This window comes from Aulostomus chinensis, chromosome 15 (genome assembly GCF_037954235.1).
Source record: "Aulostomus chinensis isolate RoL2024-O1b breed Wild chromosome 15, RoL_Achi_v1.0, whole genome shotgun sequence".
NCBI classification, from domain to species: domain Eukaryota; kingdom Metazoa; phylum Chordata; class Actinopteri; order Syngnathiformes; family Aulostomidae; genus Aulostomus; species Aulostomus chinensis.
Genome location: NC_141334.1, coordinates 15,570,069 through 15,596,473, shown reverse-complemented (window position 1 = coordinate 15,596,473; position 26,405 = coordinate 15,570,069). Strand labels below are relative to the sequence as shown.

The 26,405-nt window shown below is 42.0% G+C and overlaps 1 protein-coding gene across 10 annotated transcripts in view; it reads left to right on the top strand.

The window, feature by feature from the left end:
* The window catches only part of msi2b (musashi RNA-binding protein 2b), a 251,950-nt gene that overhangs the window by 214,391 nt on the left and 11,154 nt on the right, over positions 1 to 26,405 (top strand). For 3 of the 10 annotated variants that reach the window (XM_086179193.1, XM_086179195.1, XM_086179194.1), the window contains exons 11-12: positions 12,435 to 12,554; positions 24,573 to 24,752. In XM_086179193.1, coding sequence (XP_086035319.1) covers positions 12,435 to 12,554; positions 24,573 to 24,752 — 300 coding nt within the window. The remainder of the gene's footprint in view (positions 1 to 12,434; positions 12,555 to 24,572; positions 24,753 to 26,405) is intronic. The other 7 variants (XM_086179196.1, XM_086179197.1, XM_086179199.1 and 4 more) reach the window with 4 other exon arrangements.

Below are 26,405 nucleotides of genomic sequence, written 5' to 3'. Positions count from 1 at the left end.
AAGCAGCCACATCCTCACACTGAAGCAGGCAAACAGTCAGGAGCCATGGAGACCAACAGTCTAGGTTCCTGTGGTGGGGAAGATGAGCTGCTGTAAGAGGCAGAGAGGCAATGCTGAAGCTCATTATGTCTCAACTGTTGAGCTTCTGGTGGAGAAGAAAGTCTTGAGTTCCCCGGATTCACACATGGCTGCCACCTTTGGACACTGCTGGAGATCAGCAGCAGAGGAGAGACATAGAGGTAGACAGAGGAGTGCAATGTGTGTGTCTGGGAGACCAAGCTCTGTGTCTACTTCCTGTTGTTTTGATGCCACCCACTGTTAGAGAGCTCCAGGCCCAGCGAGTTTGGTACTTACTAGGTCTCCACCCAGTTGCCCCCTCCATTGCTTTGAGCCTTCCATCGCTCCCCCCCGCTGACTGTGCTAATAGCCCCACCATTGCTCTCATCGCTCAGTCTGTTGTGCGTGGACATGCACGAACATACACATGTGTAGATAGTCATAATCATTGCCCCATACCTGCTCTGCATTGTTTACATGTCTAATAATGAAGTGGAAGTCCTATTTTTGGGTCATGCCCCATTTTACCCCACTTGCCCGTGGTATCTGGAGCACTGCTAGATTGGCTAGATTGTGTAACTGCAGTTTGTGGAGGCAGCTGAAATATAATGAAGTGCTCCAACATGGCTATAAAATCATGTTCATGAAATTGTGTCTACCGCTGCTGCATATCATCATTATTATTATTATTATTGTTATTATTATTATTATTGCATACATGGATACATGTCACATTATTACCATCAGTCATTCCTGTAAAAGCAAGCTGTTGATGGAAATGCACCATCAACAGAAACACACAAACATATTTTCGCTGGAATGATGAAATGACATTTATTGCACTTACCTTCATTCGAGCAAACCTGAATTGCGGCCCTTCATCATTCATCTGTCCCCTCCACTACCTCTCTCGGAACGAGGAGATGGGTATTAAAATGCACACAAAATTAAGGCTGTTTACTTGGACACTAATGAGACGAGGCTTAAGTGGTCTAGTTTAATTAGTATGATTGGCTCCATTGGGACCCCACAGACATGGCCACGACGACTGATTCACTCACCAGGACCTCTTCATACTGTCTGAGTGTCAGGAGTGATGTCCGAGGAGACTGGGCTGCAGCGACATGTTGCCTCTACTGATCCCAGGTTGGAAAGGAGCACTGCAGTTAAATGCACTGAAGCAGGCCGTTACATAAGCACTACTGCAAGGTCAGACATCTGTGTCCTTCCTGTCTCTCTCTATTTAATTCACCATCAAAAGGTGCCCTGGCTATGGGGTTGTGAACTAAGACCATGTCCCACTCCTCCCAACCAGTGTCTGTGTTTCCAGAACCAAATGGATTTAAGTGTTTTCATTGTATCTGTTCAGGCAGGTTTCCATTTTCTTTCTGAAATGCTTTTTCGTGCTCGATTGTTTGTCTCCTCATTCTTTCATCTTTAATAGCTGCATGTGAATGACGGACTTCTATTGATTCTTGTGTAGGAGTAGAACGTGTTTAGATCAGCTCTAGAGCACAGGAGAAGTTTCCTTTTTACTGAAGTGCATGGGAAGGAGTACAAAGAAGAGGTCAAAAGTGCGCCTTCACTTCAATAAAGAGCCTAGTTTGTCCTCTTTGATGCAGTGCCGCCATGCACTTCAGCTACAAAGAAGCTGCGCTCTTGTCACTGAGATGCGAAGTAGAAGGCCAGGCAAAAGTACAATGTCTTACTCCTCTACATTACAGTCTCTCACAGTCCACTGCTATGTGATATTTGTACAGGATTTGCAGTTTTGGAGGCTGAAGTTTGATGAATGATGAAAAATATGATGATGAAGTTCCATTTTTTTCTTTGTTTTTAAGTATGAAGGATTTATTTAGTGTTCTAATTATATGTTAAGGGTTTAATGCCAAAATCTTTATTTTGAAGGATAGGTTGGCTCTACCGAGTACAGGTACAAGTGACATCACCCTTGCAATGTGAAAGTGGTCTCAAGGGTGACTAATCTACGCCAAACTCTTCATGCCAACGAGGAAATGCCTAGTCTGTGACACAATATATCAAAAAGCTGGAGAGTGTTTGATGGCCTGTATCGTTAGCAGGATGCTCGTAAAGTTGTTTATTATTAAGATTATTTTACAGAAAGAAAACCGTTCCTTTTGGCCTACCTATTCCAGGTACTGCACCGGGACTGATATAGATTCAAATGGTACCATGTCTTATTAAGGTAATGATATAACAGTCTGTAACCCACCCTCTGTCAGTTTCAACAGAATTGCTCTCCACCTGAAGAGCTGTGGGTCGTGCCCCCTTGTCAGCACCCTGCTGAAGTGCTCTTGAGCAAATCACTGCTCCATCCCTACGAGCTCCAGCAAAGCTGTTCTGCAGCTCCCTTCTCCCCCCCTTCTCCTCATCCGACCCTCCTATGTGCAGAGAGGGAGAGAGAGAGTCACAGTTTCTTTACATGAATCACTAGAGACACATTATGTGTTTATCATCTGCATCACACAGGCTGCTCTCCTGAGATGAAAGATTGTGTGGAGTATTAATTCAGAATAGAGAGTAATCTATAAATTTCCATCCCAACCTCTTCAAGGAGTAATGGGTAGAGCGGATAAGATGGTGTTGTGTCAGACTAATTTTGGTACATGATTATGTCTCGCAAAGAGACCGAGCAGTTCCGCCGCAGCATGTCCTGTGTGCTTTGGGATGATTTCCTTGAAGAAATTTCACCAACTATATCTTCCTCCTGGTCTTCATTTTGTTCCAAGGTATAAGATTACATGTGCAATTACCACCATAAAGCCAGGCTTTGCTGGGTTCTGCCTCACTCTACTTCTGTAATTGACTTTTTCTCCTCCCAATCACAGGCCACAAAGTCTTAATGGCAAAGGATCAGGACGCCAAATAGTTTCATTACATAAAGAAACCTTTATCTTTGGTGGGAAAAGCCACAGCGACACAAACACACAGTGACCCATATATAGACTTATAGTGAGATAGCGTATGATCATATCGGTGAGCAACAGAAAATAGACCATTCATTCTGGAAAATGGGGTGTAGCTGTACAGTACAAGTAGTATTACTTCATCTAAGGAGAGTTGCCTTTATTCAATACTGTAGCGAAGCTGTCACATTTCTGTTATTGGCAGTTTAATTTCAGTTAAATGTTTTTAATGGTGGTATGTTGTGACATTTCCTGTTTGTAATTGCTGTGTTGGCTCATAACTTCGTAACAGCTGTGTATATATAGTGTTGTACCCACAACATTAGTGTGTTATATGGGCCACAGTAGCGACAGGGTGTAGCTCAGTGAAGCAACCCTACTCACACTAGCAGTGGACCCTTTTGTTTTGTTATTAAAAAAAGAAGTGTTTCCGCAACATTCACTTAGTTGTGGCGACCTGTCACAATAAAGCCAGCAACAGCTTGTGTTTCTGTTTTTTAACTGCACACTCTCTCTCTCTCTCTCTCTCTCTCTCTGCTAAATCGCCCAGTAAACTGATTCAAAACAGCCTCCTGTTAATTATTACTTGGTAGTCATGCAATCCACTCTTTAGGTGTGGTTTTACTATCTCCACTTCAACATGTTAACAATTTAGGTTTGAATGTGTGCCTACATCACTTTGTAAAGCTCTGACCAGACTGTAAAACACCACAGACCCTATCTTAAGCATGGTGCAGGCTGGCGCTCAGTCAAGCACAAGCATCATTGCTAGTTTCAAGTTGGCACAAATGGTGCTTTTCACCCCAAGCTCCCTCACCCTTTATCTAGCAAATGAACTTGCCGGCCATCTGCACCGGCAGCGGCTTAAGTATGTTAAAGAGGCGTGGTCTGGCGCCAACACCGCACATTGCTTTTTTGAAACAGCAGAAAACGTCATAGACCAAGAAGAGGCTGGTCTTTGGTTAATGGCTTTATGTGCGAAGTGTTATTTAAAGGGCTCATTCATCAGGTAAGCAGATGTGCAGCATTGCAATGTTGTTCTGTTGATACCTGATAATGTGGAAACCTTGACCGCCTCGTCCTCCCAGGCCTGCTTCACCTCTGATGGCTTCACTGGATGCCTGCTGCTCCCGTATATGAATAGAAGAAGCTCACGCACCTTCACCTGGCCCACGACGAGGTCCGTTTCTTTTGATGAGAGGCGCTCGCTTCTCCCAAGTTGAAATATGTGCGCCAGTGAAATAGCAACACAGCAAGTCCCGGTACAACCTGGGCTTTAAAGGGAATGACACGGGGCGCACTGATTAGTTCACCACTCGAAACACTCCCATGATCATTAGGTGTTTAATGACTGGTTTGCACTCTGATTACACATCCTTTCAATTCCAAAGTGAGGCTGAAAACTAGCACACACATCGCGCCAGCTGCCTTGTGCCGTAGTTTGATTAAGTATCCCTCTATCAATCACTATTTCTTCATCTAAATAATATGAATAACTTACATGACAACTTACATTAGTTCATGCATCTGAACTAGACTCAGAAAACCAATGGCATAAAACATGTGTAACTAAAACCAGGTTGACTCCACATAATGACAGTGTTACCACTGTTTGCCAGGCTTGACATCCATTTTAGAACACGACATGCAACTCCAGTGACTTATAGTTTCTGAATTGCTCAGCTGTGTAAGCAAACACTCGTGCCACACAAGATACCCCAAAAAATATCGGTATTGTTTAGCAGAGGTCGACGGTCCTGTTTACTGGTGGTTGTAGGTCCTGTTTACTGGTGGTTGTAGGTCCTGTTTACTGCTGGTTGTAGGTCCTGTTTACTGGTGGTTGTAGGTCCTGTTTACTGCTGGTTGTAGGTCCTGTTGACTGCTGGTTGTAGATCCTGTTTACTGCTGGTTGTAGGTCCTGTTTACTGGTGGTTGTAGGTCCTATTTACTGGTGGTTGTAGATCCTGTTTACTGCTGGTTGTAGGTCCTGTTTACTGCTGGTTGTAGATCCTGTTTACTGCTGGTTGTAGATCCTGTTTACTGCTGGTTGTAGGTCCTGTTTACTGCTGGTTGTAGGTCCTGTTTACTGCTGGTTGTAGGTCCTGTTTACTGGTGGTTGTAGGTCCCGTTTACTGCTGGTTGTAGGTCCTGTTTACTGGTGGTTGTAGGTCCCGTTTACTGGTGGTTGTAGGTCCCGTTTACTGCTGGTTGTAGGTCCCGTTTACTGCTGGTTGTAGGTCCCGTTTACTGGTGGTTGTAGGTCCTGTTTACTGCTGGTTGTAGGTCCCGTTTACTGCTGGTTGTAGGTCCCGTTTACTGGTGGTTGTAGGTCCTGTTTACTGGTGGTTGTAGGTCCCGTTTACTGCTGGTTGTAGGTCCCGTTTACTGCTGGTTGTAGGTCCCGTTTACTGCTGGTTGTAGGTCCCGTTTACTGGTGGTTGTAGGTCCTGTTTACTGCTGGTTGTAGGTCCCGTTTACTGGTGGTTGTAGGTCCCGTTTACTGCTGGTTGTAGATCCCGTTTACTGCTGGTTGTAGATCCTGTTTACTGCTGGTTGTAGGTCCTGTTTACTGCTGGTTGTAGGTCCTGTTTACTGCTGGTTGTAGGTCCTGTTTACTGCTGGTTGTAGGTCCTGTTTACTGCTGGTTGTAGATCCCGTTTACTGCTGGTTGTAGGTCCTGTTTACTGCTGGTTGTAGGTCCTGTTTACTGCTGGTTGTAGGTCCTGTTTACTGCTGGTTGTAGGTCCTTTTTAGCAGAGGTATTAGCTTGCGTGTAGCTGTGGTAGTGCATCAGGATCACTGGTCCACTGATTATAACGTTGTATATATTCAAACTGTTTATCTGACTCCTTTTCTTTAAATACCAGTCCCTGACTCCCCTTTTCCAGATTATCCCAGGACATTTCCTTCTTCTTTTTCATTGTTTTCCATTGTTTTAGCCATTTGTCTTACATTTGATAACAACAGGAATGGTATAGTGTTGTGGGTGTTTACTACGTGACATCAGTTCCCTAGCCCTGTATATTGTGGTCACCCTGGGGAAAAGATATTTTATATTAATATCAACAGCGATTTACTGTTTGATTTTAGTTTTAGGCACACTTTTCCACCAGCACTGTTTCAACCATTCAGATATACAGTTTGGCATCCTGTTCCATATGTGACCTTTGCAGGTCGTGCACAGAATCCAAACCCTGCCAAACACCAGACGAACACCTGGCAAGATTAATTTGAATGATTGACAAGCAACCCAGCAATCTTAATCTCGTTATGCTTACTCTGATTAAGACTTTAGTGTCAGTAAGATAACCTGGTTAAAGTGTTTACATGAGAGTGAGAGTTGCAATAATATGTGTATTGCATTAGTCTGGTTATAATTGAATTGTTAGTGTGCATGTAAATGCTCTCCCTCTCTGGCTGGCTCATTCCCAAACACCAGTCTCTGTGTTTTATGTGAGGAAAATCTCAGTGTGTACTGTAGGTCTGCACTGATCAGAGGAAAGGTGAGACACGAGCATGTGTGCAGCAGTTCATATGAAAGCCACCTGGCTCTCCTCAGCGCTGTGATTTATGCCTTTGATAACAACAACCCAGAGATGCTTTCAACAACAACAAAGTAGCGCTGAAAGATGACAACAATGGGATACTTGTCAGTCTGGAGATGAAAAGATGTCTTGCTAGGTGGCTGTCTCTTTTTGTAACTTTGATATATAATTTTTCTTTTGTTTGGTTAATTTGTCTCCATGTGTTTCTCTATTTCTTATCAAAGGTTATTGATGAAGCGAAATGTGAAGTGGAGTCAGTTTCCACCTCGAACAGAAAGGCCTCCTCCTGTGTGAAGGCGGTAGTGAGCTTCGATGCCTCTGCTGTGACTTATTTCCGCTGGATTGTCCTTTATACAGTGACAGGAAAAAATCCACCTCCTTTATTCAGATTTTTTTTGGTTTTGTATTATCTTCTATTCTTCACATGTGATAAGGTCCGATTTTTTTTGTTGTTTTTACCTCTTAAGATATTTATTTAGATTTCAAGAATTTTTCTATCGGATTATTCATCCTAAAAATAACCGACAAGTGCTTGCATCTGCACTTTCTTGACTTGTAAATATGCGATATTTTATACTGTTTTATATTTGTCGTTTTAGAGCAACACCTCATAGATGCACTTACAGTAGGTGCCCTTTGCTGCAGGTGATGTTGCTGTCTTTGTCATTGTCATCATATCTTGACATATTCAACTTGACCAAAACAGAATTCAGTGAGAATGAATTGTACACTGACGTCCTGGCCTTATTTCTCCCTCCATTTCTCACTGTGTGTCATTTCCTTTGTCTTCCTTTACTACTGATGTGGCTGCCGCTCTCCTCGGCTTCATCTGTCTCACTCATCTCTGGTCTCTACTATTAATCCGTCTCACTTCTTCCATCTGCCCCCCCTAAATTGACTGTAGCTGCAGACAGGAAGACGTGTTTTCACCGTTAAAGCGTCCGTTTCCCCGTCTCAAAAAGCTTCTAATACCAATAAAACTCTGTCAGACAGCACGCTAATCCTGGTAGGCTGCACTCAAATACAAAACTAAAAGTGACAAGTGTGCGCTTTTTTTTTTTTTTTTTTGTGAGTTCAGTAATTTTTTTAGCTTATACTTTACGTTATTAGCTGAAATTTAAATGTCTTCATATAAAGCTGCAACTGTTCATTTTGAGTTTCATCAGGGTAGCAGAATGTGGGTGTGGGCTACTTGATCCATAGAACCTCCATATCAGTGCCCCCCCCCCCTCCCCCTCCCCACGGTGCATTAGATAGTAGACAGTCTTCTCCTTACAGGAATGAGTAGAGTGCTCTGTGACTGATGGAGCTCCTTTGTCAATGACGGCTGAGCTGCTGCTGGCAGTTTTGGGCCAAAGAACAGTACAGATTACATTAACATCAGTCAAGCTGTTGTCAGGCCGCTAGGACATAAATAGGACCTTATTGATGCATAATGCAACAACTTTTCATGGTGACATATTCTGAGTAATGGGATCAGAAAGGGAACGCCAAGAAAGATGTGCAGAAATAGTGCATCGGGTGAGAAATCGGATGTAATGTTCAAGGCCTTGTCACCTTCCTCCAGGGTCATCATCTGTAGTTATGAGTGGCTGCATGCGGGGCTGGAATTAATTGGACCAATCGCATCGCATTATTGTGTCTTCTTTGAAAGTAGCGTGCAATTCACCGAAGTGTTGTGGCAATTTTAAAATAGGGAAAACAAAGTGTTTGACCCGGGCAGTGCAGGCAGGCGGCGCAAGCTGAAATCCCAGGAAACCTTGACACAGAAATCACACTGTGCTATTTGATCTCTACTGACACTGCACCGACTGCATCTCTCCTCCTTCCTCAGTGCAGTCAAGTTCAGAGACTCACAGATACAGGTGCAGGTAAGAAAAGAAGCCGCTTGTCCCTAAGGAAACATTTATGGCCATAAATCCCTGGTATCAGTGGCATGAAAATGGAGCTGTTTTATGCACTGGATGCACATTGTGCTCCTCAAGCACAGAGCTGACAACTAGGTGTATGCCCTTTTTACCTCTTTGGAGGATGAAGTTTACTTTGGGTTATTGTGGCTAGATAGAATAATACGCTTTTCAGACTTCTCATGTACACGGTGGAATTTACAGGGTTCATGCCACCTTTAAATTTAAAAAAAAAATAGTATGAAAAAGGTTTTGAAAAATAAAGCCAGAAAATTGAAGAAAGAGTTGCGTTAATATGTATTTGGTTAATATTTGCTACATGTTAATGTTAAACCACATAGCTTGTCATTCATTTTAATTGATAAATACACGCTAGTAAATTTTGATGTTTTTTTCTGTTTATTTTTCACACGTAAACACATTTCATGTACTGTATGCTCATGAAAATTGTCCTCAAAAGCACAAAATATGTGGGTGCATGCGTGTGTGTGCACGTGTGTACCAGTCGCTGTGAACAATAGCTCAGCAGCTGAAGAAACAGCTTACCCTAATGTTACTCTGCATGGAAGAAACATGAAGTTTGTTATTACTACATTTATATGACAAGTAACAAGAAATATTCTCCTACTGCCATTTATACAATCCCATCAGTCCACGCTAGTTCAGTCATGAGGCTGATATTTGGTTTCTGGAAATCATAGTACATGTTACACCACCTCAGAGATGCATATGACAATGCTAAGAAGTGCTAGATTAGGTGGGTGTGGTTATTTCAAAGGAGACTTCTTTCATTTTTACAGTATGTGGTTTCGCTGAAGTGAACGCGGTGGACAGCCTGCATAATAGTTCTGTGCTCTCCTGCAGATCGTATTTGAAGGTTGGAGATTTTTGCTGAGAACAACAAATGCTCCCACTAATTTATTGATCGCTGCAGCCTGACTTACCGACTTTCCTGCTTTAACCACATTAGACATTAATTTTTAATGCAGATTTTAAATAAAACTACTGATCGGAAGGTGTTTAATTACGTTTGTGCACTGTGCAGTTCAGTCAATTTACATTTCAAGTATTTAGTCAGTTCTTGTTGAGAACAAAATGACTAGCAGCAGCACAGCAGCTTTCCACCAGCAAATAAGTTCTGGTTCTGTTGGAGCAAACAACACATTGCAAATTATTACCTCGCACTGCCTCATTTCATGAGACTTTCACCTGTTTGCTCCTCTGCTCCGGCTACACTGTACACCAAAATAAATATAAACTGCAAGAAAAAAAAACAATTCATCAAAGTTGGTGAAATTTGGAACTTTATTTATCGCAGTATTAATGTCTACATTGAGAAAATGGATTTATCTTACTTTTAGAGAGGTTGAAATATCAACTTAAAAAAGTAATAGTCTTCATCTTTCTTTAAGTTTAATCTGTCTTCCTTTCTGTGTGCACTCCTGAAGAAGGCTGAATTTCTGTGCTGCAGGCATGTGGAGGGAAAGCTGAGGACAGCTCCCCGGAGTCCGGACACCAAGGCCCCCGGGCCTCCACAGCTCATAAACAGATGTGTCCTTGTCCCCAGCCAAGCGCAGCCACTCAAGTAGCAAAGCAGGGGCCCAATAATTGTGAAGAATTGAAAGCTAAATATTGGCTTTATCTCCTCAGTAATAAAAGGGCCATGAAATTGATTTAATGCTGTGGCGCTTCTCTTGGGTGGCTTCTTACAGCGTGAGCACAAAACAATGAGCAGCAGCCATCTATTAATTAACCCACCTAATCCTGCAAAGTTAATCTCTCACCACAACTTTGCCCGCAACTAACTTCCAAGCCAGTGGGTCTATTGGGGGTGTCATGACAATGGCAGCGAGGGGAAGATGGATTCAGCACTTAGCACTAAAGAGAGAGAGAGGGTAAAAAAAGTGGAGAGTGCTGTGTAAAACACCGGTCTTTGCAACAACCAGGAAGTGGGCCTACAGACTGGCTGTCAAAGGAAAAGACCCAGCAGTGACTTTTCTTTGTGTGTGAGAAGAGTTGGAGAATCTCACTTAGTGGTGGTGCAGTTGCAGTGAATGTAGCTAATTTTAGCAGCAGTTTTTATCATCCTTCTATCATTGTTTTTCTGCTGTCCCCACCTCAGTACATCTGTCTCTCCCTAGCTGTTAGAAGGGGGGGGGGGGCACATATCTTTCTCTTCTTCACTTGCCTTCTAGTCTCAGCATGGTGGCATCTTACACCCAACACGCACAGTCATGGTCATATTGTGTCGACAGAGTTGTGAATTACCTCCTTCTCAGCCACCTAATGAAAAGCTATGTGTTTTTCTCTTCGGCTGAGGCTCTTCTGACCCTGCCCTCCCCCCACCACCACCGCCGCCACTGCCACCGCCACCACCACCCCCACTCCACCATCACTACCACCCCCACCCCGTTTCATCACTCTTTTGTGTGAGCTCTTCTTCATGGAATAGCACACCTAGGCTGGCTCAGAAAATAGGTCACCTGCTGATGCTCCCGTCACCTCCGCAGCATTCGACAAATAATCCTCTAAGGTGTCCTATGCTATTTTGTAATGTCTAAACCACAGTCTCCTGCACACGCCTCAAAACACAGACCAAAAACACACACATGAGGTTGGGGGGGCGGGGGAAGAAGAAAAATGTAATTGAGGGAATTTGACGATCTTGTCTTTGGTAGTGAGGAAAGCATTTCCTGTGGAGATAATTTCAGGAGGCTGATTAGGCATAGACGGTGTTGAGCCCAGAGTGAGGAATCTCATCACCAGCGCTAATGACATGCCATTCCTGTGCTGAATGTAGAGCCCGGCCCTAGGCATGGACTAGCCTCTGTCACCCACCTCTAGCTACCATGTTCATTAAGGCCAACAATGTAATTACAATTCACAGATACTGCGTTGGATTAATTACAGACTGATTACCAGACTTGATATTTGTAGCAATAATTCCATCCTAAAGAAGTTGATTTATATTTGCACAGTATTAAAGTCTTTACTTCATTGGCGTCTTACAAACTGACAAGTTTATATCTCAAATCTCCGTGTTGGAGTACTGTAAGTGTTGAATGTTTACGCGAAAGGAACTTCAATCTCCACCAAATGACACGTTATCCAACGTGTGTCTCCATCTCTTTGCTGGAAACTATTGTATAGCCAACAAGCAAGTTAGGATTACAGTGGGCAATTTTATTTTATTTATATTTTGATTGCATTGAAACTCACACTCTTGAGCAAAATGGAGGGCTATGCCCAGAGGTAGGGCTATTATACTCATGCAGCTCCTAAGTGGTTATAATCTTTCATCCAAACCATGTGACATAAACACCCCCGGGGCCACATTATTTCACTAATATAATAAGGGACTTGCAAATTGTTAACTCACCTGAAGTCAGTTTACTCACAGAAAAGTGGAGTTGAAGTTGCACCTTTTCAGTGTGACACAAATCTACCATGAAAGGGAAATACTTATGACATTATGAAGTTTGAAATATACATCTTTTTTTACTCTTTGTAATTGAAACTTATATTTGACTTTGCGCACCTCTCCAGAAACAATAGACATCATTTGAAAACAACAACAAAAAACATACGGTATATGCTTTGAATGCTTAATCCAGGCCTGCAGAAGTAGGTGATCCATCATAAGACAGGAAATTGAGTATTCAATTTGTATTTTTTACTGAGTGGATCATTTACTCATATCAGCATCTTTAAAAGGACTTTGAATCTGCACTTCAGTCATTTAATATCATCATTTTTACATCTGTCCTTTTTTTTTTCCTAATATTGCTCATGGCTATGTCTCTGTTTCTGAGTGGACCAGTGTCAAAGCGTTCGATAAGGGTCTGCTGATAGATGTCACTCTGACATGAGCCCCTGCCTCTGACAGTTCTAGTTTTATCCTGTAGCTCAGTGTTGGTATCAACATTCTCCTGTCGCTCTGGGACATACCCATCCATGTGCAGGAAGTGATGTGCATGTGTGTGTGTATGTGCCTGCAGGCTTCCCAGCGACAGCATACGGACCGGTGGCGGCGGCGGCAGTAGCAGCAGCGCGTGGCTCAGGTAGGGGGGCCCGTGGAAGAGGCGGCTACTTGGCGTACCCACAGAGCACAGGGCCAGGTAAACGCTCTGTCCATGTTCTGTGTGGCTGCTGCTCTCTCCAACTTCTCCTGCTCTGCTTCTTCCCATAGACATAGTCCTCCAAGCTCAAATGCAGCACACACTCGCCAACTTTAAAATATAGACAGATGCAATAGAGCCAAGATCTAAAAATAGAAGTCCAAGACCCTCAGGGTGTTTAGAACATGATGCTCCTCAGACATGACGGGACCAACTTGTCCTCCCAAACAAAGGCCCCCGGTCCTTGAAGGAGGGACTGAGGCTAAATTAGGTGATTAGAATGTAGTCCGATTCACTTCTGACATGCTTCTGAAAAAAAAAAAAAAAAAACAGAATCAAATCAGGGTCTTATAAAGGTTCTTGAGCTTAAAGGATCACGCCAACATATTGGGATATATGCTTTTTATGCTTATTGTCCATCCCCCCATAGACCGACAAAAGGATGTGTACCCTTCTCTCCTCTGTGTGAAGATTGGGACCTGACACCTCCTCAAATAGTTGAGGTTTAGGATTTTGGTTCAGCCAGGAATAATAATCCTCTTCCTCTAGTAGAGAGTTAGCCTTGATCAGTAGCAGTTGTCGCTCTTCTACTTTTTCTTGTTTGTTCTTTTATGTCCGTAACTAAAATTGCAATGTCTTTTATTGTTAAATTGTAACATCGTAGACCGTTTTGGGGGGTAGTTTATTTGATGACTTTGATGGAGGTATGCTAAAATTTCCCATTCACTGCCATTCATTGTGCTAAGCTAACTACCAGTCAGCTGGTCTCTGAGGGTCTCAGCTCCCTAATGCAGCACAGAGGATAAAAGGATATCTATCCCCTTGTCTGGCTCTAGGGAAGATGGACAATGAGCATATTTCCAAAAATGATGGCATGTTCCTTTAAAAAAAAACAGTACTCACACATATTTAAAGATGCAAGCCTTAAACAGAGGCCTTCAAAAATTGAATAGTTGAGCATTTTGTCGTCGTTTTCTTGAATCAAACATCTCAGTATGGAGTTGAAAAATGTGTTATTAAAGGCCCTGCTAAATTAAACGTATTCATCAGATATGATCAAGTGATCTATGATAAACTAAAAACTGTAATTTGCCCATTTTGCACAGAATTCCTTAAAGCAGGTTTGTCATTAACGTTGACCAAATATGTCATAATGCAGTGAACTGTGTGTTGTGCTGCTGGTTGTGGAGTAGTAGCAGTAGTAATTAACCACTAGTAACCATTAGTTTCTTTTTTTTAACATTCTTCTGTACTCTCGTGCTTCATTTCCGGTTCCAACTTGATCATGTGAAATTCAAAGCACTTTAACCTGCGGATGCCTTACTAATGATTGTGTCCCATAAATCTGCAACACAACTCGACGGCTATTCCGCTGTTGCACTCCACTCCTGAAATCAATGTGTATATATATTAAAAAACTTTTAAGTATAAAGATTAGTCGGCATAATTCTGTTGGTATTTATGAGGCCTTTGGATATTAGTATAATAAATTAGAATACGCACACGAGTATTCACATCCAACTGTAATTACTGATGAGAGATTTTGTCCCAAAAACAGGATGCGAGTTTCTTTCTGTCTTTAACCCAGCATTGATTCATTTGTCAGCTTCATTTAGACATCTTGCTTTTTTCCACTCTTACAACTGTAGATCATTCAGTAGCTGTCAATAACAGCTCCCCTGACTGAACTCACAGCCTCCGGGCTTTAGTGAAGAGCATCTTTCCTAATCAGACATACTATAAGAAGCTTGTTGGAGAAAATCTGTTTTAATTCTAAATCCGATCTTGTCTGGTTTGTGCCGTCACTCCCAGAAACACTATTTAAGTCATTATAGTGAACAACACTGCAAACCTCAACAAGTGGCTATATCAGGCGGTAGTATGCATACTTACCTGTGTGTCTGTGTGCACACAGAGATAAATTCAACCCACTTGTCCTCATTTGAACTTAATTTAAATCAACAGAAGGAACAGTGGAAGCCAATCAGATGCTCCGTCTGTCACATCAGGGTATTTGATTTTGCATTTTCAAAACAAACAATTTGCCCAACAATTGCAACGCACATCACCAAGAAGCAGCGATGTTGATTTGGGGTTAGCAGCAGCCAGGAAGCTGAAGACGTGATGGCAACCATTATGTACAGTTTAATTCTGACAGCTGCAAATGGAAGAGAGACAAGTATGATTATGAAGGGGGTGTTGAGGGGTAAAGAGAGTAATATAATGGGCCTGTTTTGGAGTACTTAAGCTGCCATGAAGTATTCTTTTAGGGAAATATCCCTCAGTTAAAATGTCCATTGCAGCTCAGTATATTGCGGAAGAATATGATCACTAAAATCTCGAATATGCATGCATGATAACATCACAGCTACAGTCCTGGACAGAGTCAAAAGAAATAGTTGATCAATTAATGATTTATTGTGTCTTAAATAATGATCACAAGAGACTATGTGGATGAACAATGGTCTCTTTATGTAGTTTGGGCTTCCTCTCTGTGTATTGTCTCCATCTGTAATCAATCTAACTGCACTTTTAATGGTCTGTTTTGCTAAATTCTGTCATTTTGGTGCAAACTGGATATTTTCATTGTGACAATTATGATTATTTGTGCTTTAACTCCACCTGCAGTTCCTTTGTAGCACCACATATATATATATATATATATATATATATATATATATATATATATATGTATATATATACACATATATATATATATGTGTATATATATATATATATATACACATATATATATATGTATATATATATGTAGGTGTGTGTATATCTGTAGGTGTGTGTGTATATGTGTATATATGTAGGTATGTGTGTATATATGTAGGTGTGTGTGTATGTGTGTATATATGTAGGTGTGTGTGTATATGTATATATATGTAGGTGTGTGTGTATATGTATATATATGTAGGTGTGTGTGTATATGTATATATATATGTAGGTGTGTGTATATGTATGTATATATATATACGTGTGTGTATATGTATGTATATATATATGTGTGTGTATATTTATATATATACATGTATATATGTATATATACATATATACGTATATATATACACGTATATATGTATATGTGTGTTATGTGTGTGTGTGTGTGTTATGTATGTATGTATGCGTGTGTGTGTATATATTATATATATATATATATATACATATATATATATATATATATATATATATATATATATATAATATGTTATGTATGTGCGTGTGTGTGTGTGTGTATATATAATTTGACCCAATGAGAGGGAAGCAGGCCAGTGTTGTTGCCTAAATTGATAGTAAAAACCAACCCAAATTGAAGTCCATTTATTGTTTGGTAGCAAAGAAAGCCTTTATTTTGAGTGTGTAGATATAGCATTTGAGTAGACTGTGAGGCTTGTTTGTAAGACTTGTCAGTGATACAGAGTGTTCAGAGTGTCAGGAGAACACGGAAGACATTTTCCATCTCTGACACAGGGCGCTTTCACCCTACTCCCAAAGCTCAAGCAGACAAAATGACAGCATGCTGACTTCACCTCTCTTTGACAGAACACTGCTGATGACAAGGTGTATTTTGGACTTCTGACTGTGGCCTGGCACTTGCAGCAAACTATACCCTAGACACAGCAATATTTGTAGCATAACAGGGAAAATGACCGGTGATGTAGGCTGCAACATGTTTTAAACTTGTCAAAGTAATGCATATCCCATGCATATATTATATTATAGAGCACAAGTGGGCAAGGTCTTTTCAGCAGCAGACCGACTGAGTTAGATGAAGTAAGTGAAGGGCCGGTCGTTGGAAAATTGAAATATGTTTTTTTTTCTGCTGTTTTTGGTATGAAGCTAATTATTGTTTTCAATTCTAAGGTGATTTACCGCTTTATAAAAATATTCCTCCTGGTAACTGAGTTGGAAGGGTGTTCCAGGGTTTTTTCTCCTTTTTCTCATGATGAAAACTTTGTGGTGACATCAGCGTGTTTGGATGAAAAATGTCTCCTGATGTTTGGTTCTTTGAAGGCAGTGATTCTCTCTCAGCATACCGACATGCTGCATTTGAACCAACACTTGTGACTAAACATTTAGATGTCCTTTGAGGACAGTTGGGGGAGAGGGTAGAGGTGGCTAGGGATTTGCTCATAAAAATATTTGTTCTTATAGTTTCTCCTCGCATCCAAGGGGCTGTAACTCACTGGAGGAACCCCAGATATTCTTCCTCTGTGAGGTTGCTGCCAAGGTCGTTGTTACCACTCGGTTCATTAGTGCTCCTGGATGTTGTATCATCATGTGCAGTCGTTTGACTTGTAGTCACCTGCAGCCAAGTGTTAAATTACAGTTGTTGGAGTATTTGGAGTCACACAAGGCCAAATGTGAATGGTTGTTAAATCTCCCTCGAAGGGATGGAAGGACAGCTTTGTAGCCGGGAGACTACTGCGGTGTCGTAGACCTCCTCCTCTGTTGAGACCGGAGTTGATGCTCCTTCACTCATCTGTAAAACCATCCGTCCCTGATCCTTCAGGTGCATGTAAACTGTGGAGTCTTGACCTGAAGAATTGGCATGTGTTTAATGGTTGTTTAGATTGCAAGCAAGGAGGGCCAACTCCTCATGTCAAGGGGTCTACAACACACGGGTGAGACAGATGTTTGATCTGCATCAGTGTAGAGGGACCAGCCCTCAACAGACCAGATCTACGACATTACCCATGAGGTAGTTTGCTGTCCTGATTGAGTGTGCTGCACCATTAAAGTGCAGTTGTAGCCCACACTCGAGTTAACTAGACACCGTCTACAACCTGGTTTGGACGACTGCAGGGAGCAGCTGGAGGGTGGGAAAGGTGGCATATGAAGGATCAGAAGGAGGATTTAACATCTGCATATTAGACAAACAAGCAGGAAATTGCTAGTGTGAAGATGACTAATACATGCGCCATGTACGACCCACCTCTGCTGTTGACATGACAACTGAACCTTCACAAATGAGACATTGTTGCCATTTTGAGATTGACAGGTGGTTGATTCATGAGCTGAATGCTAATATTAGATATTTATATCAGCATGAACGTAAATGCTGACAGACATGCAGGCTAAGAAATCATCCTGGGCACATTTAAAGAAGGTCAGGGTTTTACTCGAGTCCTTATTGTTCTTTTTGTGTTTATGTTCATCAGTCATTTGTTGCAACTCATGCGAATTGTCAGATAGAAAACTATAAAATGACAAAGAAGGTTCTGACAGTCCCGAGATCTTCATAGGTCCCAGTCCACTCTGTTGAAGTGTTTCTTCTGTACCTTTCTGGTGCACTTAGATCTCAGTCTTCAGAGACCCCCTTGAGTCGCTTGTACAGGGCCAGGTACAGTATATCTGACTTGACTTGACTTGTGTGTTCGCAACTAATATAGAGTTGGCTGAAATAGGACCACAGTGTAAATTGCAGAGTTTCATTTGGGCTCAGGATGCTTCTCACCCTTGAAAACTTGTCCCTTAGTTAGCGCTTTGTTCTGTTGTCTTTTTTTTTGTCTTCTTCTTCTCACAACTCCCTTTTCTCCACAAATGAACCGAAGAAAACTCATGTGACAGACATTTCCAAATTAAGGTCATTATCAATTTCCTCTCAACCAGCACTGTGATCTTCAGCAGTCCCCGAGAGGAGACCAGGATTGGCTATGTGCTCTGGGCTCAGTCAATCTGGCTCTTAGTGAGCTCAGGTCCATTTGTCCCAGATGCTAATCTGCAGAGCTCAGCTCCGGTGCCAGAAGCACTTTACATGTATTTACTGCAAAATAACAGGAGCAGGCATGCCAAGCCCACCCTGCTTGGGTTTCTGTCTAAGGCCGGGGGAAAGTTGTGACACATAGGAGAGGGCAAAATGTCCCTTTGCGCTTGTATGACGATGCGGTGGCTCTCGCAGCTGTGGGCAGCAGATGCTCGGAGGTTACAGGCACAGGCCTGCAGGGACATCACCACTCTGCCCTCCAGGGGCTGCATACATAACACGCTCGCCATGCACAGACAGCCCACTGATGGCTTCATGGCAGTGAATATTTTGTTGCCCGTCCTCTGATTTCATTTTAGGATTTAAAAAAAAAAAATTGGAAATATACCAGTATACTATCATTGCTCATTGCTGTAAACATAAATCCTCATATGTTCCCTCTAAATGCTCATTCATTGTAGCCAGTATCTCGCTCAGATTTCACTCCTAGTGAGTCTTAGATTTCCTCAATCCACATAAGCCTGACCAGACACGTTTGAAAAATGTGTTCAGCCAAAAGGCCAGGCCTGTCAGCCCGGAACCTGCTCAAATTGGATAATCTGTGCTGACTGTCGATAACTGAGTGCCCTTTCTTAGTTCTGACCGTAGCATATCTAACACACTCTAAAATCTGCATTAAAAGCATTTAGTGTGGCCTGTGTGGGCTTCCTTAGACCAAATTAGTGTGCACTGATTTACTACACAGTTTTACACATGACTCCCTGTCCCTCTTCCTCTGAAACGTCCTTTCAACCACTCCCCAACCAAGATATGAGGGTAAATATTAGTCAGTAGCTCCGGTGAGTTTGTCCATCACTGGAGAGAACAATGGGAAAAGGGAAAAGGTATAAAAATGAATAGTAACAAAAAAACAGCCCTGGGTATGGGTGAGTAAATACAAGAAGAAATCATCTGTTAAATTCATTAGCCAAGCTTCTCTGAACACAAAATGACAAGACATTAAATATGTATTATTTATGAAATGTCTGTGCTCTCTGAAAAGGGTGTCTAGTGCTGTTAATTACTCAGCCATTCGTTCAGAAAAGATTATTTCAAATGGAAAGTGAAAGCAAGGCTAGACAGCAAAAGAGCTGTTAGTTTCTTTCACGCTATTTTTAAATGACATTGGTGAAAATGGAAAAGCTAATTATGGTAGCTCTAAAATTCAATGCTAATTTGAGAAGCAGCATGTCAGGCTTATTGACATCTTCTGTCGAGTGATGTGGTTTGATGGCCACCAAGGAATCTCGCTGCAAGGGGAAGAGGGAGGAGGGACTGCATGAGAAATCATTCCTCGCAGAAATGAAAATAACTTTTGGTAAAAGATGTTGATATTCCCAAATTCCCTGTTTTCAGGGGTTAATTCAGGCCACAGCACATGAAAGAAGAGCGTAGGCCCCTCTGTCATCAGGGGACGCTCAGCCTCACACATCTTAAACAACTATATATATTTTCTTGTTCTTGATAAATCAAATAATGACTAAAGCATATTATCTTTCTAGCTTTGTGGAGAACATAAAAATAGGTGACGTAAGAACTTTCAGGTCTAAGAGCTTTTCCTTTCCTTCCTCTCGTCAGGCGACACCATAAAGTTGGAAAACAGTCAGATCAGCTCCCACGTTGTTTTACAGTTTACCAGTCTCGAGAGCAAGAGCAGAAATAATAATGGCTCATTTTTTTTCATCCAAGAGTAACAATCACTAATCGGTAAAGGTTTTCCAGTGGTAGGCGGGACCAAACTGAGGGAACAGTGTCTGATTGGTCAGAAAGTCTGTCTACAGCTGCAATCTGATTGGCTGAAACTCCCAACAAGCTTGTCTGAACTGAAGATTCTGTTTGACTGGAACAAGGAAACAGCTTCCCTGCAGGGAGTTCAGCCAGTCTGCTCATCATGAATGCAAACAAATGAATACACAATGATACATCAATAACAACAAATAACAATCAACATTAAATAATAACTCAAATGAATCTCAGCTACTACTTTAAACTGTCTCAGGGGGAAAAAATCACAGCTTTATTTCAGTCGTGTGATAAATGAGCTCAATTTTTTTTTAAATGAACATGTTGTCCTGATTCTGAACAGAATTCTAAGAGAATATAACTTTAATCTTGAAATGCAGCATACTGAAATGAAACTGGACCTTCCTCAATGACTTAAAAGTCGAAATAATTGGTGTTGTTTTTGTTGTTGACTGATCAAAACAGGCAAAGGAAATGCCCAAGCCTCCATTTTCAAAGCCTTAGATTTTTATTTCAACTACAATGCTTTTTTGTTTTTCTCATTTTCTTCATTATTTTATCATTTATTCTCTTCTATTATCAGTCTTCAGAGGCTGATTTATTCCACGACAGTGAAATCACTTGCGCCAGAACCTTGATTTTGTTTTAAAGTCCGTTGTTACATACCTTAAAACAACGTGGGAGCTTCTTTGACTTCAGTTTGAAAAGCGGCGGCTGGCTGTTGCGCTCAGGGGAATCTTAAGTGTACATCCACTCTTAGTCATGTAGTTCAGTATTTCAAAAATTATATCTTTATCTACGCCTCGCATCCACACGACTGTGGCGTTTTCAAAGCCTGTAAACACACCTTTGAAAACTACGGTCGCCTCAGTTGGTATATGACGAGATAACATCAATAGACATCAGCATCAGTTAATGTTGCATGAATGTTAAAACTCAGAACACACACACGTTATTTTAACTCGCTTGTGCGGCAAGAGACAACTCAACGTCGATGTCCTCATCTGGAGCCGTAGGTTGACGTTTCAGCGGGGAGGTTTCTATGAGGAGGTGGTACTGCTCGGTTGTTGTGTGTGTCAACACGGTCCTCTCGGCGTGTTTGTATGCTTGAAGTGGTGAAATTTAGTGTCTGTTTCCTTCCCAGTGACTCAACTTTTATATGAGCCCAAATCTTCTGTTAGTCTGTCATTGTGATAGAATTAGTGTGCAGGGTTTTTGTGTGTGTGTGTGTGTGTGTGTGTGTGTGTGTGTGTGTGTGTGTGTGTGTGTGTGTGTCACACAATATCCTGCACGGAACCTAAAAAAAACGTATTTTATGCTTTTGATGTTTTTCTTTGGAGATTCCTAAGTAGAGACTCCTGAAATTTTTCTCAGTTTTGTGTGTAGGGGAAACATTTCACACACGAACGAGAACTTGTCAGCTCTAGTTTTTCACACTGTCAGCAGTCCATACCAGACGGTGCCTGATCTTGTTATACTTTATTTAAAGGTTTAGTCGTGACCCTGAAACCACAGAACCCCCCCTAAAAGAATTAACTCCATTTTCCAACTACCTATAAATAAAAGTGAATTTCAGTATCTCGTTGATGGTCAGAATAAATGTTCAGCTCCATAAGACAACACATCAAATACACGTTTAGGGTCAACTCCTGTATTACCAGATAGTAGATTCAAGCAGGACTGTTAACATTTAGATCATGGTTTTGCCTTATTAAGTGTGTGTGTGTGTGTGTGTGTGTGTGTGTGTGTGTGTGTGTGTGGTGCAGAAAACTGGCAACTTATTATTCCCCTCCTAAAGTTCTAACAGGGCAAGAAGGGAGCATGGTGCTATATTTTATCATCAGTGTGATTAGTTTCATTTTCCAACTAGAGAGGAGAAGCAGGAAAAAGAGGCAGCAGTACTTTCAAGGTTTGTGATTCCTCCTTAAAGGCAGTCACCTGGCAAAGTGGGAAGGAGAGCAGGGCATTTATCCACTTAGAGAGAGCCACCCCGATGATGTCAGTAACAGATGACTGCAGGACACTCCCCTCTCCATCGCCTTGCCGCCAGCTTTGGTCACTGAGGGCAGAAGGGAAAGAGGGTGGGGGTAGGCGAGATAATTATCAGTATAAATGAAGCCCTGCGAATGATTCGCACTGCTGGGTCCCCTCATCTAGTCTCCAAGGCAACCTCAGCACGCTCATTTGTTTTGTAGATGAGTAATTACATCCAATTAGTGGCCAGTGGAAAGAAGGGAGTCTAAGAAAGGCCCATTGTTCTGGATAGATTGTGTGAATATTAATAGTGGGACGGTCGGAGGCACAGCGATATGATCGGTGATACTAATGCAGCTGTGTGCGCACTCTGCCCAGTCTCATTCGGCATAAAGGATCAAATAGCTACTGATGAAAATATATGGCTTTGAGAATACGCCTGCATGTTTGTGCATGTACATTTGTCCAACAGCTGGGATCCAGCCAACAAAGCCTCCGTCCACCTGCAGACAATGTCTCACATTTCACTATCAGGCTGTTAACGTTGAAAAACACACACGGCAGATTTAACCAACATGATGGATTCATCCATTTGATCATTATCAGTGATGATAGTTTATTTTTAAGTCGACATCAGTTCAACACAGAGCCTGGACGGAGGCGACACAAGTAACGTACGCTGTCATAGGCATTTACACTTGTGTGGGGGTGCAGCTGTGTCACACTGCAGCTACAAAACCCGAAACCGCCGGGGTGCCTTTATGTGGCCACTAAGACCAAAAAAAATTGTTAGGAGTTTGAGCTAATAGTTTTATTGATATAAATGTAACAATAAAAAGAGCTCCAAGTAGATTTATGGCAGCTTTAGAGTGCACACATGTTAACTGGGGACCCCAATGTGCAATCGGAGGACCAAAAATCAAGTCCCCAGTCGACAAAATGCTAATTTTTGGGGTCAGCTAACTGAAACGTGACTTCGGAAATAAGTATATGTGTGTGGGTGTGGGTGCTGGTGGGTGTGTGCGTGTGTGCATGCATGCTTGTGCCAGTCATACATTGTTTGAAAGTGAATTTTTGAGTGTGTTGACTTCTATTCCCTAATGAGGCCTAGTGAAAACCGACCATAGAAGACGATGGCTGTCTGCCTGCTTGCTGCTTGTCATTGTTCTGAACTGGTGACATATTTGCTATACTGTAACTTCCATATAAATTCCTCAGTAACACGGTTTCTGCTATTGTCAAATGTTTTTACCCCCCATCAAAATTATTCCATTGATCTAGTTTTCCTCATTAGCAAGGCCAATCAATTCTCAGTGACATTTGTCTAAGTGAACTAAATGTAATGATTGGTTCTTGAGCTTTGTTCGATGTGTCAGGCATTATGTGACGTACGTGGGAAGCCTGCTGTATTTGGATCCTATAATTTGATGAGTGGGCAGACAGCCCACAAGTGGTGAGATCAGAGTGCTAAAAAGCATTGGCGGAGGAAGCATGGCGGGTGCTTACATTCCATTTGGCAGAAGTGGACTGTCTCATTCTTAATGGGGAGAGGTGAAGTGGCTTTGAATGGCTGTTCGCTCCACGACCCAAATAACAAAATAACAAACATGCGCAGCAGGGGAAACCCATCATGGCAAAGTCGGTGTCACCAATCTCAGTCCCTCCTGAGTAGATTAACTGTGTTATCAAAGAGGTGCGAAGAGAAGTTTCTATTAATTGCCCTCTTTATATGAGCAGCTTGTCTCAGATTAAGAGGACAAGCAATAAATGTCAGCACGACTTATTGGTGAATGACATTTTCTAAACTGTTGATAATCCACCATCTGTGTCAAAGAGAGAATCACTCATGAGGCCAATCGGAGACGTGCAAGGAGTACATAGTGCACCTCAGAACACAGGAATGTATGTCATTCACACACACACACACACACACACACACACACACACACACACTCACACACTCAAACCCGTTATCATCTCTTGCTGTTGGTCAAAAAAAAAAGAAAAAGGCATTAAATTAATTATTGATTGGAGCGCTTTGTGTTTCTTTCATTCAAGCTTCCTTCAGGTATGTCAACAGAAAATTGTCAGTTTGAAATGGGAATGTATTGACCTGTGTTTTAATGATTCTTCTGTTTCATCTCACTCCTTAATGATTGCACAAAAAACATGGGCAACACTGGTCAATTATGTAAAAATATCAAAGCTTCACGGCCTCATGTTTTCTGTTTATTGTTGCTGGTCCAAGTGAAACGCATTGGAGACAGATAAGAGTGTGATAATGATAGTAGAGCTAGTGTATGTGAGCAGATCAGACATGGAGCATGTGCCGGGGGGGGGTCTGGCCACATGGGAGTGGGCAGTGGGGGGGGGGGGGGGGCGCTGCTGGGGAGGGAGGGCCTTTTTAAAAGCAGACAGGAAGTGGAAACGACGTGACACACCAATAAGCTGCTCAACAATCTGGACATTGACTTTGAAAATGAAAAAAGTTGATTTTTCCACAATGATGGAGTCCCCTCCCCCTCCCCACCCTATACTGTATCTCCCAGGCCTCCCCGATTATGGGTTTTACTCTGCGCCCAGTGACCAGAGGGGGGGGCCCTGCTCCTTTGCTGACTATGGCTCCCTGGGGCCCCAAGCGGCTCAGATGCTGCACAGTGAGCATGCCACCTCCGCCTGCAACTCCCCCCTCCAGCACCTACACAGCCCGGATCAGTTTAAGAACCCAGGTTTGTATATGCGCATCTATCTCATCCACGTTTTTTGGACTTTTGAGTTTCATGACATTATTCCATGCAGATGATCTTATCTTTTATTGTTTGTTTCTACATTTTCTCTTGCTTTTGTTGATGAAAGAAAAAAAGCCACCCCCTTTCAAAAAAAAAAAAGAAATTCAGTTGTCTTGTTGACTAAATAGCATTGCATGTTTTTCCTTCCCCCCCCCTCCCAAATTTTGATTGTAGATTTCTTTTCTGTTTCTTTGAGACGTTATGTTCCAGCCCCTGCTTGCACATAAGGGGTTGACATAGAATGTAAATCCTTCATTTGCATGTGAGCGAAACGACTACTGATGATGTCAAAGAGTACACTCACCTTCTGCAGAGCTCAAGTTGATTTGAAATGCAAAGGAGTCGGAGTAGTGTGACAGTGAATGCCATTGTTTTAGTCTAGCCTTTGAAGAATTGTCGTTATCTGTCTGTTAATTTATGAACGTCTTAACATGGAAACAAATTTCTCTGCAATGTCTGATGTTTAATAGACAAGATTTTGCAGCCATTCTGTGCTTTCTTGTGCTGATGTTCGCTTGTCTACCTGACACAGTCACAAAGTTAATATGCTTCACAACACACGACAAATAAATATTCTGTCTCATAGAATTAATCTTATCATCTTCTAATAATGACATTCCTGCTGACATGACATACCACCATTTTTTAAAGCACCGTAGTACTCAAGGGAAGTTCAGTTTAGCTGGCCGTTGACATGCGGTGCGGAAGATGGTGCCTTGTTGTCGTTGTCAGTGTTGACCTACACATAGCGCCTAGCTGCCTCGTCTCGAGAGAATCATTTTCACCTGCTTGGCTCGACAACTTCACTTCACGGTAAAAGTTGCAAACACAAGAGGAAAACAGAAGGGTCTGTCTTCACACCCTTTTGGATGAAAAAGTGATCCAAGTAAGTGTGGAAGCTGCTGAGGCTAGTTCAAGCCTCCTGTAGTGGTTAGAGGTGCTGGCCAGCTGCCCCAGGCAGATGTTGGCATTTCCTACAAAAATTTTAGCACAGCAAAAACACACAGACAGGCTCTAGAGGGACATCTACACAGATGTGATGGGAGTTCTGAAAGGTTTCTTGTAGCCCTGCTGCTTCATTTTGGTGTTACACGTGTTAAAGTGTAGCAGCACCGCAGACTGTTCTCGCTGTTAACTTCCTGTAGAACCGTGTGACCTCTTATTTCTTGCACGACTACATGTAACTCGGCCTTTGTCTCATTGTTTTTGTTGGGCTTTTTTGAAAGAGGTTTTTGCATCTTCCACAAAGGGAAAGTGAAATCGTCTCACTTTTTTTTGCAGCAACTCCCCATAAGTCACTCTGGATGGGTGGTTGGTAACATGTACATAGGCTCAGAGAAGCGCAGAACCGGAGATCCAGAGAACCAGCGCTCCGTCAACATTCTGTAGCTTGATTGCACACAATTTACATGCTTGTTGTCTGTGGAATCGACTATATTGTATCTGCAGCCAACCTTGACCCAAGTGATAAGAAATTCAGAATTATCACACTGCTAATTTGGATACTTGTATTTAAAATACAATTACTGGATACCTACTAATTATAAAGGTCATGACTTTATGGCTGTTAAATGCTTTGGTGAGCAGCTGCGT